The sequence below is a fragment of the Phaenicophaeus curvirostris genome, chromosome 11 (assembly GCF_032191515.1).
Source record: "Phaenicophaeus curvirostris isolate KB17595 chromosome 11, BPBGC_Pcur_1.0, whole genome shotgun sequence".
In the NCBI taxonomy this organism is placed as follows: domain Eukaryota; kingdom Metazoa; phylum Chordata; class Aves; order Cuculiformes; family Cuculidae; genus Phaenicophaeus; species Phaenicophaeus curvirostris.
The window spans coordinates 20,287,260-20,305,794 of record NC_091402.1 but is presented as its reverse complement, the minus strand read 5'-3'; the positions used below and the strand labels follow the sequence as shown (position 1 = coordinate 20,305,794).

Sequence of the window (18,535 nt, the reverse complement as noted above, 5' to 3'; positions counted from 1 at the left end):
GGTGCCCCACCACCCCAAGCCATCGTCCCCATCCCCAAGATCCTCGTCCCCCCCGGCAGAAGCGCTGACGCCTGAGCCGCGGGATTGCTGAGCTCAGCCCGGGGCAGCTTTGCGGGATTTATCTGGGGAGGGCAGGGGGGCAGAGCTTAATCCGAGGGTGCTGAGCGCAGCACCCACCGCCGGCCCCCCGGGACCTTGGTGTCGTCCTTGGCCGGCATTGGGTGGGCGTCGGGAGCCGCGGGGCAGTCGGCGGCGGGCGAGGTGGGTGCAGGGAGGCGAGCGCTGGAGGCGGCGGGGGGCTGGAACGCGCTGCCCATCCTGGTGCTGACCTCCAAGGAGTGGGTGAGCCGCAGGGCCGCGGGGCCGAGGATGGGGGCCGGGGCCAGCGCCGAGGAGAAGCACTCCCGCGAGTTGGAGAAGAAGCTCAAGGAGGACGCGGAGAAGGACGCCAGGACCGTCAAGCTGCTGCTGCTGGGTATGGAAAGGACAGCACCCATCCCACCCCAACAGCCCACCTGATGTTCCTCTGGCATCTCCCGGCACCTCTCAACCCAACCGGCCCACCCGAATCGCTCCCTTAAACCCAACCAGCCCACTCAACATTCCCATGGCCCCCAGATTCACTCCGAAACCCAACCAGCCCACTCCAATATTCCCATGACTCCCAGATCCAACCCCCAAACCCAACTGGCCTACCCAACATTCCCACGACTCCCAGACCCAACCTCAAACCCAACCAGCCCACCCCAACTGTCCACCCAATGTTTCCTTGACTCCCCCAGCACCCCTAAACCCAACCAGCCCACCCCAACAGTCCCCCAGTTCCCAGGCAGCCCCTAAACCCAACCCACCCACACCAACAGCCCACCCAATGTTTCCCTGATGTCTTCAGCAAACCCTAAACCCAACTGTTTCACCCAAGAGTGCCCCCAATAGCCTCTCTCTCCCAGGTACCCCTAAAACCAACCAACCCACCCCAACAGAAAGTATTCCTGACCCCGCCAAAGCCCAACAGCCCCCTCCCCACCTCCAGGGTTCCCTAGAGCAGCTCATCTCTCGAGTTTGTCCAACAGCTCTCCCCTCCCACCCTCTGTCAGGCACCCCTAACCCAACAACCCATCTCAACAGCCCAACCTAAGATCTTCTAGGTATGTCCCAAACCCAACCCACCCACCCAATATCTTCCCAGTCCCACAGCCTCCCAGCCCCAACCAACCCATCTCAAGAGCCTTCACCACCAGCACCTCCAGCTGGCAGCCTCCCCCACCCCATCCCATCCTCCCGGGCACTCCATGGAGCCCTCGCCACCACCCTCCCAGCTTCCCCAGTGGTGTCTGTGAACCGGGATGCCCTGCAGATGGTGGGGCCGTGGGTGTCATTGCCGCCCTCTCAACCCAGCCCAGGGCACGTCCCTCTGCGCTGCCGCAGTTTTGGGACATCGGGTGGTGGGTGGCAGGGTTGCGGTGCCACCGTGTCCCCCACCCCTCCCCTTGGTCCCCAAGCGTGTCCCCAGGTGAGCTGCTGCAGATCCCATTACAGCCCTTAATACCCGTGGGCACCAGGCTGTAATCCCCTGCCCCGCGCTCAGACCTGGCATGGCCACCAACGTCCTCCGTGGGGCCGGTGCGGTCACCACCGTGACCCACGCTTTGTCCCCACAGGAGCAGGAGAGTCGGGGAAGAGCACCATCGTCAAGCAGATGAAGTGAGTGCCGAGGGGTGCTGCTTGGCTGCCTCTGTGTCCCCGTGCCCCAACAACTCAAGGGTGCCCCCACCCCACGCCTCGGCCCCGTGTTGGCTGCCCTTGCTCCCCCCACACCCTCTTGGTCCCCAACTCAGCCCCGTGTCCCCCTCTCTGTCCAGGATCATCCACCAGGATGGTTACTCGCTGGAGGAATGCCTGGAGTTCATCTCCATCATCTACAGCAACACGCTCCAGTCCATGTTGGCCATCGTGCGGGCCATGAACACCCTCAACATCCAGTACAGTGACTCGAGTCGCCAGGTCAGGGGCACCCCATGGTGGGCGAGGGGGGTCGCTCCAAGCTCCCCAGCCCCACTGAGCCTCTCTCCCTCGTAGGACGATGCCCGCAAGCTGCTGCACCTGGCTGACACCATCGAGGAGGGCACGATGCCCAAGGAGATGTCCGACATCATCGGGCGGCTCTGGAAGGACACGGGCATCCAAGCCTGCTTCGACCGTGCCTCCGAGTACCAGCTCAACGACTCGGCCGGCTAGTACGTGGGGTGGGGGCTCTGGGCAGGGGTGGGAGTGTTGGGGGTGCCAGCCCGTGTCTCACACTCCCCATGTGCCTGGCCAGCTACCTGTCGGACCTGGAGCGCCTGGTGACCCCCGGCTACGTCCCCACGGAGCAGGACGTGCTGCGCTCCCGTGTCAAGACCACTGGCATCATCGAGACCCAGTTCTCCTTCAAAGATCTCAACTTCAGGTGGGGGTTGGAGCCCCCAGGGGGGGTCGGTGTCAGGGCTGGGATAGGCTGACACCCCCTTGTCCTGCTCAGGATGTTCGACGTGGGTGGCCAGCGCTCGGAGAGGAAGAAGTGGATCCACTGCTTCGAGGGGGTGACCTGCATCATCTTCATCGCGGCCCTCAGTGCCTACGACATGGTCCTGGTGGAGGATGATGAAGTGGTGAGGAAGGCTCCCAGGGCACATGATCCCTGCCCCCGTGGCTCCATCCCCACGGGGCTGACGGGGCTGTGTCCCTCCGCAGAACCGCATGCACGAGAGCCTGCACCTCTTCAACAGCATCTGCAACCACCGCTACTTCGCCACCACCTCCATCGTCCTCTTCCTCAACAAGAAGGACGTCTTCCTGGAGAAGATCAAGAAGGCCCATCTCAGCATCTGCTTCCCTGACTACGATGGTGAGGGTGGGATTTGATAGGAATGGTTGGACTCGATGATCTGGTGGGTCTTCTCCAACCTGGTGATTGATTCTATGGGGGCAGGGGGTGCAGGAGGGTGGTGATGGGTTAGTGGTGATGGGGTAGTGGTGATGGGTTGGGTGCCAGCACCCTCAGCAGCCACCCACCAGGTGTCCTCAGCTTCCCACGCAAGGGATGCTGCTCTAGCCTTGCTCCTGGACCAAGGTTTGCTCACCCCGGGGGTTGCTGGGTGAAGGAGGGGACCTTGCTCACTGCCATGCAACCAGGTCCCAACACCTACGACGATGCCGGCAACTACATCAAGCTGCAGTTCCTGGAGCTGAACCTGCGGCGGGACGTGAAGGAGATCTACTCCCACATGACCTGCGCCACCGATACCGAGAACGTCAAGTTCGTCTTCGACGCCGTCACTGACATCATCATCAAGGAGAACCTCAAGGACTGTGGGCTCTTCTGAGCCCCAGCCCCAGCGTTCCCTCCCCAGCCTGGGCCCCCCACTCCCCAGAGCCCAGCTCCACCACTGGCCCCAGCTCTAGGTAGCCATCTCCACTTGCCCCAAACCCCAGGATTTGATCCCCTCGGTCCCGGAGCCAGCCCTGGGTGGGGGGCACTGTCCTGCTTTCCCTCCCCACCAGCCCTGCGAGGCACCCGCTGCTGCCAGGAGTCCCTGGAGCCTCCAGGTTCTTGAGGACTGGGTGACCCTGGGTGCTGGATGCCCTTGGATGCTGGTGGTCCCTGGTACCCCTTGGAGCTGAGAGAGGTGGGGGTCCCTTGGAGGGTGATGGTCCCTGGTATCCCTTGGAGTTGATGGGATATGGAGGGCATCTCTTGGGTGCTGAGGGTCCCTGGGTACCCCTTGGAGCTGGAGGGACCTGGGGATCCCTTGAGTACCAGCGGTCCCTGCAAATCCTTTGGAGCTGAGGGGTGCTGGGGGGTCCCTTGGGTGCTCTTGTGGGGGTCTCCGAGTGTCCCTTGGAGCTGAGGGGTCCCAGGTTCTCTTTGGAGAAGCTGGGGGAGTGCCGAGTGATCTCCAGAAACCCCTTGGAACTGAGCAGTGCTGAAGTCTCCGGAGTCCCTTAGTTGCCTAGGGGTCCTGGGCACCCTTTGGAGACGTCCCTTGGGTGCTGGGGTGTCCCTGGGTGCCCTCTGGAGCTGGAGTGCCCTGTGGGAGAAGGGGGTGCCAGGTCTCCCTCAGGGATACACGTCACGGCATGTCCCCAACAACTGCGTGGTCCTGGCTCCCCCTCCAGGGTCAGAGCCCCCCAGCATCACCCCAGCTCCCTCCCCAGGATGCCACCCTCACCCCTACCCTCATGGGATGCCACCCCATGTCCCTCTCCCAGCTTGGGGACCCCCCAAACCCCCGCTGCCTCCTTCCCAGGGTCACGGTGGGAGGAGGGAGGAGGGGGGAAATCAGTACATGCCATTTTACTTTTTTTTTTTTTTTCTTCTTTCTACATTTTATTATTTCAAACCATGTGAACAATTCGGTAAAACATCCTGTGGGAAAAGCGAGGCCGCAGGCACCACCGGAGAAGACGACCCCCCCCTCACACACACACCCCTCCTGCTCCCCAAAAAGGCTGGGGAGCGTCGGGAGGGGGGGGGGGGACACACACACACACAGCGGGCTCTCCTCGCCTCAACGCAAGAGCTTGCCCTACAAAACTAGGCTTAGAAAGAGGAGGTGGGGGGGGGACACAGGCAGCAGGCAGCCCCCCCTGCCCACCCTCCTTCCCCGGGGGGCTGCGGGGCAGGGGGGGGCAGCGAGGCGAGGTGGGGTGCGGACCCCCCCCCTTCCCCAAGGCACACGGGTTGGGGGTGGGCTTGGCCACCGAGGTCGCCGCCGCCACCACATAGCACTCGACGCTTTTAAATAGTTTGGTAAAAAGGTTTCTTTAAAAAGCAACCTGGCCCCAGCCGGGGTGGTGTGGGTTTGGTTTTTTTTTTTTTTTGCTTTGTTTTGAGGTGGGGGGGGGGGGTTGCCTTTTTTTTTTTAATTGTTGCTTTCTGGTTTACAAAAAAAATAAGGAATGTTATCGGTTGTGGTTTGGGCCGGGTGGGGGTCCCCAAAGGGACCCCTGCGTCCCCCACCCTGCGCCAGCAACACTTGCAATGTAAACAGTGAGAGCGCCAGGGCTCGGGAGCGAACGAACAGCGGGGCTGGAGTGGTTCTGGGGGTTAAAAAAAAAACCAAGATGAAAACCTCATTTTCCTCAGGAAGGCAGAAAGGGGGACGCCGACGAGGAGGATGGCGAGGGGCAAGCGGAGGCAGCGGGGGGGGACACAGGCCCTGCCGCCGTGCTGGCCCCCAAAAAGTCTCTTTGTGGGGTGGGGGCAGAGGGATGAATCCGAAGAGAAGCAGGAGTGGGGGGCGGCGTGGTCCTTCCTTCACCGTCGCGCAGGGGTCCTAGGAGAGAGCAGGGGGTGAGAGGGAGGTGGGGAGGGGGGACAAAGCGTCCATCCCACCCCTAGAGGGTGCTGGGTGACACCCCACGTGGGAGACACCAGTGGGACCACCACCCACCTGGGCAGCGCTGGCTCTCAGAAGAGCCCGCAGTCCTTCAGGTTGTTTTTGATGATGACGTCGGTGACGGCATCAAAGACAAACTGCACGTTCTTGGTGTCGGTGGCACAGGTGAAGTGGGTGTAGATCTCCTTGGTGTCCTTCCGCTTGTTCAGGTCCTCGAACTTGCTCTGGATGTAGCTGGCCGCCTCATCGTACTTGTTGGCCCCTGGGAAGGAGGAGATGCTGGGCTGCCCTGTGGTCGCCCAGGGACCTCCTCCGGCACCAAAGGGTTTTGGCTTGGCTGGGCTCTCCACGCTGCCGCAGCCACCACCCTAATGCCAGATTGATGCTCCCCAGGCACAGACTCAGCTAAGTCCCACCAGGGCTGCTGCCCCTTCTTCCCACTCCTCATCTTATGAAGAAAGGCTGAGGGAGCTGGGGGTGTTTAGCTTGGAGAAGAGGAGGCTGAGGGGAGACCTCATTGCTCTCTACAACTCCCTGAAAGGAGGTTGTGGAGAGGAGGGAGCTGGGCTCTTCTCCCAAGGGACAGGACGAGAGGGAATGGCCTCAAGCTCCGCCAGGGGAGGTTTAGGCTGAACATAAGGAAAACATTTTTCATGGGTCATTGGTCCCTGGCAGAGGCTGCCCAGGGAGGGGGTTGAGTCACCTTCCCTGGAGGGGTTTAAGGGACGGGTGGACGAGGTGCTGAGGGACATGGGTTAGTGATTGATGGGAATGGTTGGACTCGATGATCCTGGGCGTCTTTTCCAACCTGGTGATTCTATGATATGTGATCTTCCCCCATCCCCAGAGCGCTCCAAACACCGCTGCACCCCATTGGCTGCCCCAACGAGCTGCTTCCTGGGCACAGGACAGCCACCTCCTCCATCCCCAGCATCTCCTGGGGACCAGTGGGGGCACCAAGGGACGCCGCAGTACCTGTGTACTCAGGGAAGCAAATGGTCAGGGGGCTGTGCACGATCTTCTCCTCAAAGAGGTCCTTCTTGTTGAGGAAGAGGATGATGGATGTGTCTGTGAACCACTTGTTGTTGCAGATGCTGTCAAATAGCTTCATGCTCTCATGCATCCGGTTCTGGAAGGGAAGACGGCAACATAAGCCGGGCAGGGACCCCCAAGCAGCACCCACCCTTCTGTCCAACCTGCCACCCCCTTGGGCTCCAGCCAGCCCAGGCAGGGCTACCAAGGGGCCAGCTTGGGGCGCTGGTGGCCACCAGAGGAAGGGGTGCTCCCGAAAGGAGAGGACAGGTCATGGTGCCATCTCCATCCTGTCCTGACTCACCATCTCCTCATCCTCAGCCAGCACCAGGTCGTAGGCGCTCAGGGCCACGCAGAAAATGATGGCAGTCACCCCCTCGAAGCAGTGGATCCACTTCTTCCGCTCTGAGCGCTGCCCACCCACGTCGAACATCCTGCAGGGGAGAGGCAGCATCGCGATGGGCGGCACCTCCCGTGCCCACCACCCTCACCCCGCTCCCTGCCTCAGTTTCCCCAGCTGCCCAGAAGGCAAAATCACCAGGGCAGGAGGAGCGCAGCGCAGGGATTTTGCTGGTGCTGTGGATCTGCCCTGACACCCACTGCCCACCCCAGCTACAGGGCGGTGTCGGGGCTCACTTTCCAGATGGAGCAAATCCCCCTCTCCTTAGGGGTGTCAGCAAGATTCTCTCAGCAATCTGCTCCAGAAAGGGCACTGGGATTTTTTTCTGGAGCCACTGGTGCTCAGCTGGGGGCTCACGGGATGATTCTCGTGCATCACACGCCTCTCCCGCAGTGGGCAAAACATCCTTACCGCTGCGTCCCAGCCCCAGGAACACCCTCTCTGTCCCGTTGCCACCTCCAAAGCATGGCCCTGGAGAGGCAAGACCGAGCATCGCCATCCCACTGCGGTGAACTGGGGTCTCTGCACTCAGAGGGGACCCCAGCAGCTCCGTTGCCAAGTGACTAAATCCCCCAGGCTGTGCGCGAAGTCGGCTTTTTGCCTTGGAAACCAGAACCCTGATTATTTCCCGTGGGTTTTCAGTGGCAAACGACCCCAGAGTGCCAGTGGGGAGTAGAAATGGTGTCCGATCCTGAGACTCCCCAGCTCCCACCCAGCACCCTTCCTGCGGCGGAAGCAGCGTCACAGCAGCCAGAGGACGCCTTCCCCCTTCCCCTCCTCGCCAGAGCCTGGATCCGCCCCCGGGCTGAGCCCTCTGAGGGTTTTTTTGAGGCTGCTCCAGCTATTTCAGCAGTTTCCGCTCTCTCTGAGGCAGCAGCTCCCGCCATGAGCAAAGCTGGGAGGGAAAGATGCAGCTGTGTGCAAGCAGCATCTCGCCTGGCACAGGGAGGAAGGTTTTTTTTTATTTTTGGCCTTACAAAAGGCAAAAGGGAAATTAAGGGTCACACATACTTGAAGTGCAGGTCCTTGAAGGTGAAGTGGGTCTCCACGATGCCGGTGGTCTTCACCCTGGTGCGCAGCACGTCCTGCTGGGTGGGGATGTAGTCGGCACGGGCTATCCTCTCCAGGTCGTTCAGGTAGCTGGGGAGGGAGCACAAAGGTGTTGTAGAGGCCGGACCCACTCAAAGCCCACGCAGCAACCCCACGCTGCCCCACTGATGCCCTGGCATCACCCATTCCAAGCTGGGCAGCACAGCAGATCCCATCCCTATCCTAGGATCCGCATCAGACAGGCAGGGTATCCAGTTGCCAGTGGCAAAGGGATGCTCTGTGCCAGCACTGGAGGCCAGGCAGGGGATGCAGCCGGAGCTGGGGGGCTCCCCTCCATTTCCCCAGCCCTTTGCACAGGGGAAACAGCAAGAGGAAAGCATTCACTGCTATGGCAACCGGCTGCAGCGCTGGCGGAAACAATCGATGGCGCCGTGCCATTTATAGTCAAAAAACACAAAGAGACGGCGTCCTGGGAGGAAGCGGGAGCAGCGCAGCCGGAGGACACGGGGCAGCACGGTCGGAGGGACAGGGAGCAGCGTGGTCAGAGGGACAGGAGGCAGCGTGGTCGGAGGCTGTTGCCCACCCCGAGCCCCCCAGGACCAGCATCGCTTGCCGCAGCCCTGCTGGATCCCAGCTCCAGGCAGCAGTGGTGGCTCGATCCCCAGAGCAGCCTCTGGGATGGGCTGAGGGATGCCAAGGGGATCGAGGCAGGGTTCGACTTCTCCAGCTCACATCGCTTTAATTGGGTTATTCCAAACGGGCTCCTTTAAGCAAATTAGGCTTGTGCTAATTAAGGTGTTTGCAGCCCCATAAGCTGGTGAAAGCCAGATTAAAGCTCGCGAGGCCACGGGGATCCTCGGCTCCGACAACAGCACGGCCGCTCGCCAGCTCCAGGAAAACCCTGTGGCAAAGCCGGAGCTGTGGGTGCCCCGGGTCCCAGCTGTGGGTGCGAGGGCGGGGGGGCCAGCGCAGAGCAGAAACAGCCGGAAACACACGCGGCCTCCGACTGACAGAAAAACAGGAAACACCGCAGCAGCGCTGTGCGTGGGGCCAGCGGCACTCGGACCTCGCGCCCAGCCCGGCACCCCGGGCTCTGGCACCGCAAGGGGCCGCGGAGGAGGAGGCTGCGGGTGCAGCGAAGAGCTGGGGGTGCACAGGCTGCGTGCCGGGCACGGCACAGGGATCTTCGTCCCCATGAGCCGACGGCAGCACCGCAGGTGTAGCATTCCCACGAGGATGGATGGAGCGCTGGGTACCACACCAGCCCCTCTGTGGGGCTGCAGAAAGGCTGGAGGAACAGCTCAAGGGGGCCTCGAATTAATACCTGTGCAATCCCATAATGTGCCAAGCGCTCCATAAAGACACTTGCATCGATACTCGATCTGCAGACACTTGGCAGGTGTTTTTGTTCAAACTGTACGTGCAAGCTGCCAGGTCTCCCCAACCTCCAAATCAGCATCCACGGTGGTGCTGGCTGGGCAGAGATGGGGCCAGGGGCCAGGGAGGGCGGGCGGCTGCAGAGCAGGAGGAAGCGAAAGCCACGAGCGCTGGAGCAAAGTGCCAGGAGGAGCTTCTCCAGAGTCTGCAACTTGCCAGGAGCCTTCCTGCAACCTCTTCCCCCCCAGTGACTCCAGGGCCGAAGTGGGACCTGCCGATGCTGGGTGTGAGGGGATGGCTGGGATGACACGCAGGGGGACCGAGCAGCCCCCAGAGTGCTCATCACCAGCAGGACCAGTTTGGTAGGGGGTTCCCAGTACACCACGAGCTCCCCCCGGCACTGCTTTACCACGAGGGGTCTGGGCAGAGACGGCAGGAGGGCTCTGTGTGAGCTAAATACAGCCTCGGGACCCCACCTCACCCTACCCTCCCTAGCAATCATACTTTAGGCAGATTAACTTATTTATTAAATCTCTTCTGAGATAAACCCAACCAGATGCAGGCAATTTATCTACCTAAACACTGGTTTCCTGGCTAATACGCTAGAGTAATGCCAAGTCTTTCCGTATAAACTCAGTTAAAGAGAAAAAGAAAAGCCTCTGGTGCATCCTCAGCCATCAGGGTCCCCAGTGCTTTTTTGGGGGGGCTTTTTCCTGCCTTCCCAGACCATGAAGGTCCATGAGCTGCACTCACACAGAGGGGAGTCATCTCTGGGAGGCCAGGGGAGAGCATCCCTGGGGAAGGGTAGTGGGCACAGAGCAGCAGCAGGAGGGGGATGTCCTAGTCCTCCCCAACCCGAGGGATGCATCACCCTGTCTAAGGAGGAAACGGCTTTCGAAACATCCGCCTTCCCAGTTCTGCTCCAGCTCATCCTCAACACCGGGTGGGAAGTGGCAGCAACAGCCCCCAAGCCTGGTGACGGGGAACAGCAGCCCCCAGAGGAGGAATTTTCTGTTGCTCAATAAAAACAAAGCAACTCACAGGGCTCAGATCCAGCCGAGCTAGAGAAGAGGAGCAGGGGTACTCACTAGGCAGCGGAGTCGTTCAGCTGGTACTCTCGGGAGCGGTTAAAACAAGCCTGGACCCCGTTGTCAGCCCACAGCCTCCGGATCACGTTGGCCAGGTCCTCGGGCATGATGCCCTGCTCCTCGGCGGTGCAGGAGAGCGCAAACAGCTGCCGAGCATCATCCTGCAAGGAAAAACAGGCCTCAGGCATCCATCGACATGGGGTTCTCGAAGCTCTCTCTGCCCCAAAGGACCCGATCGGAACCCACCAACTCGCACCTGGACGGCAGTGCCAGAGCTCCAATAAAGGATGGGGATAAAACCCAAGGGAAGCAGCAGGCCAAGCACGGATTGTGCTTTGGGTCCCCCATGCTCAGTGCCAGGGACACGAGGTCACAGCTAGCCAGAGACCAGCAGGGTTTGGGCAAGGCTGCCCTTAATCCTGGTCCAGCTCTGGGCACATTTTGCTTTCTCCCCCTGAGAATCGCTACCCCTGCCAGGCAGGGAGGGCACCCACCGCTCTTGAGGAGTCTCCAAAATCAATCTGCAGGTTGCCCATGGCCTTGATGATGGCCATGATGGACTGGATGGTGTTGCTGTAGACCACGGCTTTGTACTGCCTGCACTCTTCCTCTGAGTAGCCATCCTCATGGATGATCCTGGGGCAAGGGAGAGACACAGGCCAGGTCAGGCCTTTGCGGGGCACCCCAGGGTGCTGCCCCCCAACTCATGCTCTGTGGAAACACTCATGGGGAGCCTTTGCCAGCTAGCCACCGTCTCCAGAGCCTGCGGCCAAGGTCTGCGCGGTGTCAGCCACAGAAATGGTGTGGGGATCACTCACTTCATCTGTTTGACGATGGTGCTCTTCCCCGATTCGCCAGCACCTGCAAAGAAATGAGAAGGAGGGATGAGCAGTGAGACGCTGCCCAAAGCCAGGGACTCCCACTCTACTGGGACTCCCCCCTGAACTTCAGAGAAGAGTTTCCAGCTGAGCAGATGCTTGGACAGGCACCAGGAATGTCAGAACTGAGAAAGGGGGAGGGAAAGTGGAGCCCAAGGAGATCTTGCAATAGCTCTGGAGAGGAGAAATGCCTGCTCTGGGCCAGGAAAATGGCACCGAGCACTAAATTTGCCCCACAGTCTGCGTGTGCGACAGCCGAGATGGCTGGCAGCTCCGGCTTTGGGTGAGTTGAGGAGTGGGGAACACCTGGCGATGGGGGCTAAGCCCATCCCTTCATCACAAAGCCTTCATCCCAGAGCTCTTCATCACAGAGCCTGAGCTTAGGTGCTGCATCCTCATCCCATATCCCTGTTGTGCCAGGGGATGATGGGAGCACCAGCCCTACCACATGCTCATGCCTGGAGCTGGCACTGGCCGGGATGCAGAGATGCTCTTGCAACCAGGAACGGGCAGGAGGCCAGGCACCCAAAGCCAAGAACCCCAGGGAGCTTGGGAAGAAGCCGCTGCATCCTCCGGTGGGATCAGCCTCAGGCTCCCTTTTGGCCATGCTGTCCCCCTCGGCGATGTCACCCCTGCGTGCAGCTCCTGGCCCAGCCCTCCCTTCCTGGGCTGGGAGCAGAGAAAGAATGAAGTCACTCTGGCTGCAAGAAAGGGGAAGCTCAAAGGGGAAGCTGGATGGCGCATGTCCCTTGTCCCCTCGCTGGGCAGGGAGTGCCACCAAGATGAATGAGTGCCTGGCTCACCTCACCCTCAGAACGAGCCCCCTTCACCCGGAGCCTGGTGTGATCCCTGCCTGCAGGTGCCAATCCCACAGGACACCAAAGCCAAACCTGTTCCTCTGTCCTCTTCCACCCATCTCTGAGGTCCCTCTGCCGCTGTCCTTGTCCTCGAGCTGCCCTCACAGGGGGCCCCAAGCAGGCAGCGGCAGGGCTGCGCCAGCACGGCCACAGAGGGGGAAGAACGATTACAGAGGAGTTTAAAAAGAGTTAAAAAAAAAGAAAAAAAAAAAAAGAAAAAAAAAAGAAAAAATTTGAGATTATGCTAAAATTAACCAGGAAAAACAGAGCCTGCCATGCCAGCTGCGACTCAGCCGGAGGGAGCAAACGCCTTCTGCCCATGTCATCAGCCTGAACGCAGCCTGGGTGGTGGGCACGTACCCCATGGGCATCATAGAATCATGGAATAACCAGGTTGGAAGAGACCCACCGGATCATGGAGTCCAACCATTCCTATCAAACACTAAACCATGTCCCTTAGTGCCTCGTCCACCCGTCCCTTAAAGACCTCCAGGGAAGGGGACTCAACCCCCTCCCTGGGCAGCCTCTGCCAGGGACCAATGACCCTTTCCATGAAAAATTTTTTTCCTGATGTCCAGCCTGACCCTCCCCTGGTGGAGCTTGAGGCCATTCCCTCTCGTCCTGTCCCCTGTCACTTGGGAGAAGAGCCCAGCTCCCTCCTCTCCACAACCTCCTCTCAGGTAGTTGGAGAGAGCAATGAGGTCTCCCCTCAGCCTCCTCTTCTCCAGGCTAAACCCCCCCAGCTCTCTCAGCCGCTCCTCGTAAGACCTGCTCTCCAGCCCCCTCACCAGCTTTGTTGCTCACCGCATCGCGTGGAGCCCCTCAAGATTGGGGCTGTATCAAATCTATACAGACCATACACTGCGGATCCAGCCTCCGCCGGCGCCCTTGGGATGCTGACACGGCCCCCGGCACAGCCAGCGCAGCCGGCTCGGTGGTTGCGGTCAGCGCTGGCAACTCCTGCCCGCAGCTGGGAGCAGCGGAGGGAAGGACTCGGTAGATCCCTTCATTTTTTCCACTAAATATGTTTTCTGGCAAGGCCGCCCCGTACCGGCACGCTCAGAGGTCACTGCCGACTGCGTTCACTGTGCCTGACCCCCTTCTTCCCTAGGGTTGCCTGGACAGGGAAACTGAGGCACACGGCAAGCGAGGACCCTCTGATAAGCATCCCAAGGGTGAGGTAGCAGATAAGTTTGTCCCCCAACCTTCCACTCTGCCTGACCCTGGGACTGCAGCAATTAGCGGGGTGTGTGGTTCCCCCCAGCCTCGGCTCTAATTTCCCTTTCAAATCCTCACCTTTGCCTAAGGAAGGGGCCAGGTAATTGCTGAGGAAGCCGTGTCCTTCCCCCAACCCATCCCCAGCATCTGCCGGGCACCCCAGCGCCCCCAGAGAAGCGATTTCCACCCAGCTGAGAGTGTGGGGACCCTTCCTGCCCTCCTCAAACAAGCACAGCGCAAGGGAAGGGTTTCCAATCCCCGGAAAACCCTGGCTACCGTCCATTCAGCCCCAAAACAATCCCTGGGCAGGGTGCCAGCCACCCGTTTCCACCCTCCCACCCAAACTAGGTGGTTTCAGAGGGGCTTCACACCCTTAGGACCCCCTCGTGCTGGCCAAGCATCGCAGGGGACAAAAAAAGAACCACCACGGGCTGAACCCATGGCCCTCAAACCATAGAATCATACAATCATTAGGTTGGAAATGACCCACAGGATCATCGAGTCCAATCATTCCTATTAATCACTCCCCATCAGAGCAGGACCCATCAAAAATAGGAGGAAAAACGCTCTTTCAAGCCGATTTCCCCCCTTTTTTTTCTTGTTAAAAATAATATTAAAAATTTGAACCAAGCAAGCGCTGCCCCACAGCTCCAAAATTCCCCGTTAATCTGCTGGCAAGAAATTCATTCAGCCACCGTATATTTTGCAGCCTGTGGTTTCTGCTGCCTCCTGGCCAGCATACATTTAATGTGATGTATTTATGGCCAGCATATGTTTAAATCTGTATATTTAAGGAGCTGGTCACCGGTTTCGGGGTCCACCTCACCCTGCCTCGCCAAGAGGGGATTTTCCATCTCGCCACCATCCTGTTTTATGCTTTCAGGCGTGGATGGAAGCAATGCACAGCTGGAAAATATTCCTTATTACGGGGAAGAAGCTGGAAATTCAATCCACCAGCGGGTTCAGGGCCATCTCCATCATCGGCATCCGAAGCCCCATCCCCAGCCACCGTGCTGGCAAGGTTTCCCAGCCCAGCAAACAGCAGCTGGTATTTGTGTGTGGATTTACTGAGGGTTTTTAGTGCCAGACAACCCTGCGAGCCCCACCCCTGCAGGACAGGGTTGGAAAGAGCAAAGCCCACCCCGCTTGACACCCGTGGGATCCCCATCATCCAACGGGGCTTACAAAAGCACCCTAAAGACTCAAAAAAAATTAATAATAAAAAGAGATTCCCTTCGACATTTTCCTGCCAAGCCGAAATAGATGGAAAATTGCTGTAAAAATAATCGTGTTTTTTTAAAAGTGACACAGGGAGTTTTTCCCAGGGGCTGTCCCATTCCAGCACGGGGCTGGCTGGATCCCAGGAGGACCCGGTGAGATACTGCGTCACACCCAGGAACCCAAAAAATTGGGGGGCACCAAGGAGGTGCAGATAGAATCATAGAATCACCAGGTTGGAAGAGACCCACCGGATCATCGAGTCCAACCATTCCACCCCTATCCTAAGCAGTCGATGGAGACACAGCTCAGCCTGGAAAAAAAAACTCCACAAAAATAATTACGGTCAAAATAAATCAGCAGCAGGAAGGATGTTCGGAGCACGCAGGGGAGGAGAGTGTGGAAAGGGGGCGCACGGCAAGTGCACCCCCAGTGCCATCAAGGGCTGCCGGTGTTAAGCTGGATAAAACTATCCTTGTGCTGCTTTTTTTCCAGGAATCCTGGAACTTTGCTGCTCTGATTCTGCCCCAGCCAGAGAGTTTGCTTTTCCCTGTCCCCTTCCCTGACTGTGCCAGCGCTGGGGTGGCTTGGGAAGAGCCCCTGTACAGTTTGGTGGTGGCGGCATCGAGTTGTCCCCTCCTCCCAGTTACATTTGGAGTCACCAGGGTCTATTTTGGGGCTCAGGTCTGGAAAAGGGGGGGTCCTGAAGACCACCACCCACCAAACCCCCTCAGCCACTCCAGGATGCTGTGATGGGGAGATGCTCCCTACAACTCCCTGAGAGGAGGGCGCAGAGAGGTGGGTGCCGGGCTCCTCTCCCAAGCGACAGCGATAGGACAAGTGGAAATGGCTTCACGTTGCACCAGGGCAGGTTCAGCTTGGACATTATGAAAAATTTCTTCTCTAAAAGGGTTCTCAGGCCCTGGCACAGCTGCCCAGGGAGGTGGTGGAGTCCCCATCCCCGGAGGGGTTTAAAAGACGGGTAGATGAGGCGCTCAGTGATGTAGTTTAGTAGTGGACAGGTGTGGTTGGACTCGATGACCTCAAAGGTCTTTTCCAACCAAACCATTCTATGATTCTATGATTCTATGATTCTACGCTCCCTGCATCCCTCTCAAACCCCAGGGAGGCGCAGACCCCCCCATCCTAAGCGGTCAACGCAGACATTAAAGCAGCAATAAATGGGCAACGGGAAGGACGATGGTCCCGGTGCCACCATCGCCTCCGTCCTGCCCCCTGCTCGCTCCCGGGTGTGGCGCCAGCAGGGATGGAGGATTACTCAGCTCCCCCAGCTCCGGTGATTCAGCCGGACTCTGGCTTGGAAACCCACTCGCTGGCCCAGCACCCAGCAGGAAACCCAGCAGCTCATGAATATAGAGTGAAAAACCAATATATATATTGAAAATGCATATATACGTATTGAAAAACCAAGATATATATTGGCTTATATATTGAAAAACCAAGATACATATTGAAAATGCATATATATATCTTGAAAAACCAAGATATGTATTGGCTTATAAATTGAGAAGCCAAGATATATATTGAAAATGCATATATATATCTCTATATATCTTGGAAAACCGATACATATATTAGTTTATATATTGAAAACCTGATATATATATATATATATTCATTTATATATTGAGATATATATTGAAACTGCATATATATATATGTATATATTGGAAAACCAATACCTATATTTGTTTATATACTGAAAAAATTATATATATATATATATAAGCTGCATATATATATATGAAAATCAATATTGATATTTGTTTATATATTGAAAACCTAACATATATATTGAAACTGCACATATATTGAAAACTCAAGATATATATTGAAACTACATATATATATTTATATTGAAAAACCAACATATGTATATTGAAAAACCAATATATATTGAATATATATTGAAACTGCACATATATTGAAAACTCAAGATATATATTGGTTCATATATTGAAAGACCAAGATATATATTGCAGCTGCATATATATTGGTTTATATATTGAGAAACTAATATATATATAGTTCCATATAAAAAAAAATCAATATATAAACAGAGAAGAGCAATGTATATATAAAACCAAGATGTATATGCAGAAAAAATATATATATTTATAAGAAAGAAGATGTATATACAAAAAACTAAATATATATACAAAACTCCCAAGACTCTCTATATAAAAACCAATACAAACCCCTGAAGATATATATATTTCAATGTAAAAAATACATTTCTAATACACACATGTAAAAAATCTATCTAAAATATATCCATGTAAACCTGCTGCTTGTCCTGGATGCAACTAAACTCAGAGCAGAGGACAGCTGGGATGTCACCAGTGGGGACATCGTGGTGGCCCATCCCAGGACCTGGGTGCCAGGCTCCTTCATCCCATCCCAAGCCCGGCCACCGGCTCTGGGGGGTTGGATGTGGGGCCCCCCTAGATCTACAAACACTGAGCTCTTCCCTGCCTCCACACCTCCTGCTCCGTGGCCAGAAACACCACCAGGACCCCAAGAGCGTCCCCATCGAAAGCAGGACCTGGTCCCCTCCCATCACCCCAGGCTGGGGCAGGAGAAGGGGCAAAACCAAAACCCCAAAACCTGATGAAACCCAGCAAACCCAGCCGCTTGCACGCAAGCCCAGGGCAGCACCGGGGCAACGCAGCCTCCGAAAGTCGCAGCTGGTCCCTCCCTTCCTCTATTTTTATGCAAGCCTCAAAAAAAAATAAATCTAACGCTGCGGAGCCCTGCCCCGTCCGCCCTCGCCCTGGCCACAGGGCTGGGCACAGGCAGCTGCCTGCTCCATTTACCCTGCTCCATTTACCCCTCTCGATTTATTCGGCTGCCACCCAGCTCGGGTTGGGTGCAAGGGGAGCATCCTCCCCCCCAGGGATTGCATCTCCACCTATAAACACCATCGAAAGGTACCAAGGATCAACCCGCTGGTGTCTTCCCCAGCCCAGGTGCCCTCCTTACCCCTAATGCCTCCCAAGCAGCCAAGAAATCCTCTTGTTTTCTTAATCCTCTGTAGGAAGATAAGGAATTAGAGGCTTTGAAGGCGGTGATCCCTTCTCTGCTGCTACGCCTGCATCACCCTGGAGCATCCCAGCTCCCACAAACAGGGTGATGGGCTTAGCAGGACTCAACTTTCACTGCTGCCCAGCGATTCCAGTGGTTTGAGCCCTGGTGATGCCAAGGAGCCGGCGGCAGCACCACCACATGGGATCGATGCTGCGGAGCTGAGGAACTTCAGATGCCAGTAGCAGCTCCCAGCCTCTCCCAGCACCAAAACCTTGGGAGGTTGCTGGTTTCCCAAGCAGGGATGTGGAGGATTACATCATTAGGTAGGGGGATCGCTTCGTTAGGGTCTTCTCACCAGAGACCAGAGCTTCAAACCATCCAGCACGCAACCCGTTAGCCAGAGCCGCCAAACAGCAGAGGAAAAGCCCAGCGGGAGCGGTGCTGGGATGCACGGATGGCACACATCCACCCCTCTCACCTCACCCACCACGCAGGAAAGCCAGAAGCAGGCTCACAGCCACGCGCAGCGCACGGCACCGAGCTGAGGTGGCTTCACGGGTCAGCCCCAAGCCCTCTGTTGAGCCGGTGGCCGGCACGATCCCGCGTTCCCGCTGCCGCCACCACCATCCCTCTCTCCTCGCATCACATCCTGCCCAGCTGCGCTGGCAGCACCGAGACGCAGCTGCAGGGCGGCACCAGTTGCCACCAAAAACCGTGTGGTGCTTGGAAGAGGTACGTCCTCTTCACGCCGGCATGAAGGGTGAAGCCGTTTTCCTCCCTGATCTTTCCTCCTACCATGGGAAAAAAACATAAGCGGGAGGAAGGGTGGGGAGCAGGGATGCCAGGGGCATCCACCCAGCACCACGTCCTCGCCTCAAGGGGTGTTTGTGGAGGGGAGGATGCTGTGAGCGGCAGCTTCCAGGGGGGCAACATCGGCCCCACGTCCCTAGCTGCTCCCTGGCAGCTCAGGAGGATTTTCAGGCTGTGG

At 57.5% G+C, this 18,535-nt stretch overlaps 2 protein-coding genes across 3 annotated transcripts in view; one reads left to right on the top strand and one right to left on the bottom strand.

The window, feature by feature from the left end:
* Positions 1-233: 233 nt before the first annotated feature.
* On the top strand, positions 234-3,653 carry GNAT1 (G protein subunit alpha transducin 1). The gene is made up of 8 exons (XM_069866294.1): positions 234-475; positions 1,662-1,704; positions 1,863-2,004; positions 2,080-2,237; positions 2,321-2,449; positions 2,522-2,651; positions 2,734-2,887; positions 3,175-3,653. Exons 1-8 carry the CDS (start codon positions 370-372, stop codon positions 3,363-3,365), a joined length of 1,053 nt encoding a protein of 350 aa, XP_069722395.1. The 5' UTR covers positions 234-369; the 3' UTR covers positions 3,366-3,653.
* Positions 3,654-4,352: 699 nt separating this feature from the next.
* Positions 4,353-18,535, bottom strand: part of GNAI2 (G protein subunit alpha i2) — a 100,593-nt gene continuing 86,410 nt past the window's right edge. For both annotated transcript variants that reach the window (XM_069865563.1, XM_069865562.1), the window contains exons 3-10: positions 11,147-11,189; positions 10,823-10,964; positions 10,329-10,489; positions 7,825-7,953; positions 6,718-6,847; positions 6,357-6,510; positions 5,436-5,643; positions 4,353-5,318 (exon numbers count right to left, since the gene is read on the bottom strand). In XM_069865563.1, coding sequence (XP_069721664.1) covers positions 5,453-5,643; positions 6,357-6,510; positions 6,718-6,847; positions 7,825-7,953; positions 10,329-10,489; positions 10,823-10,964; positions 11,147-11,189 — 950 coding nt within the window. In that variant the 3' untranslated portion in view covers positions 4,353-5,318; positions 5,436-5,452. The remainder of the gene's footprint in view (positions 5,319-5,435; positions 5,644-6,356; positions 6,511-6,717; positions 6,848-7,824; positions 7,954-10,328; positions 10,490-10,822; positions 10,965-11,146; positions 11,190-18,535) is intronic.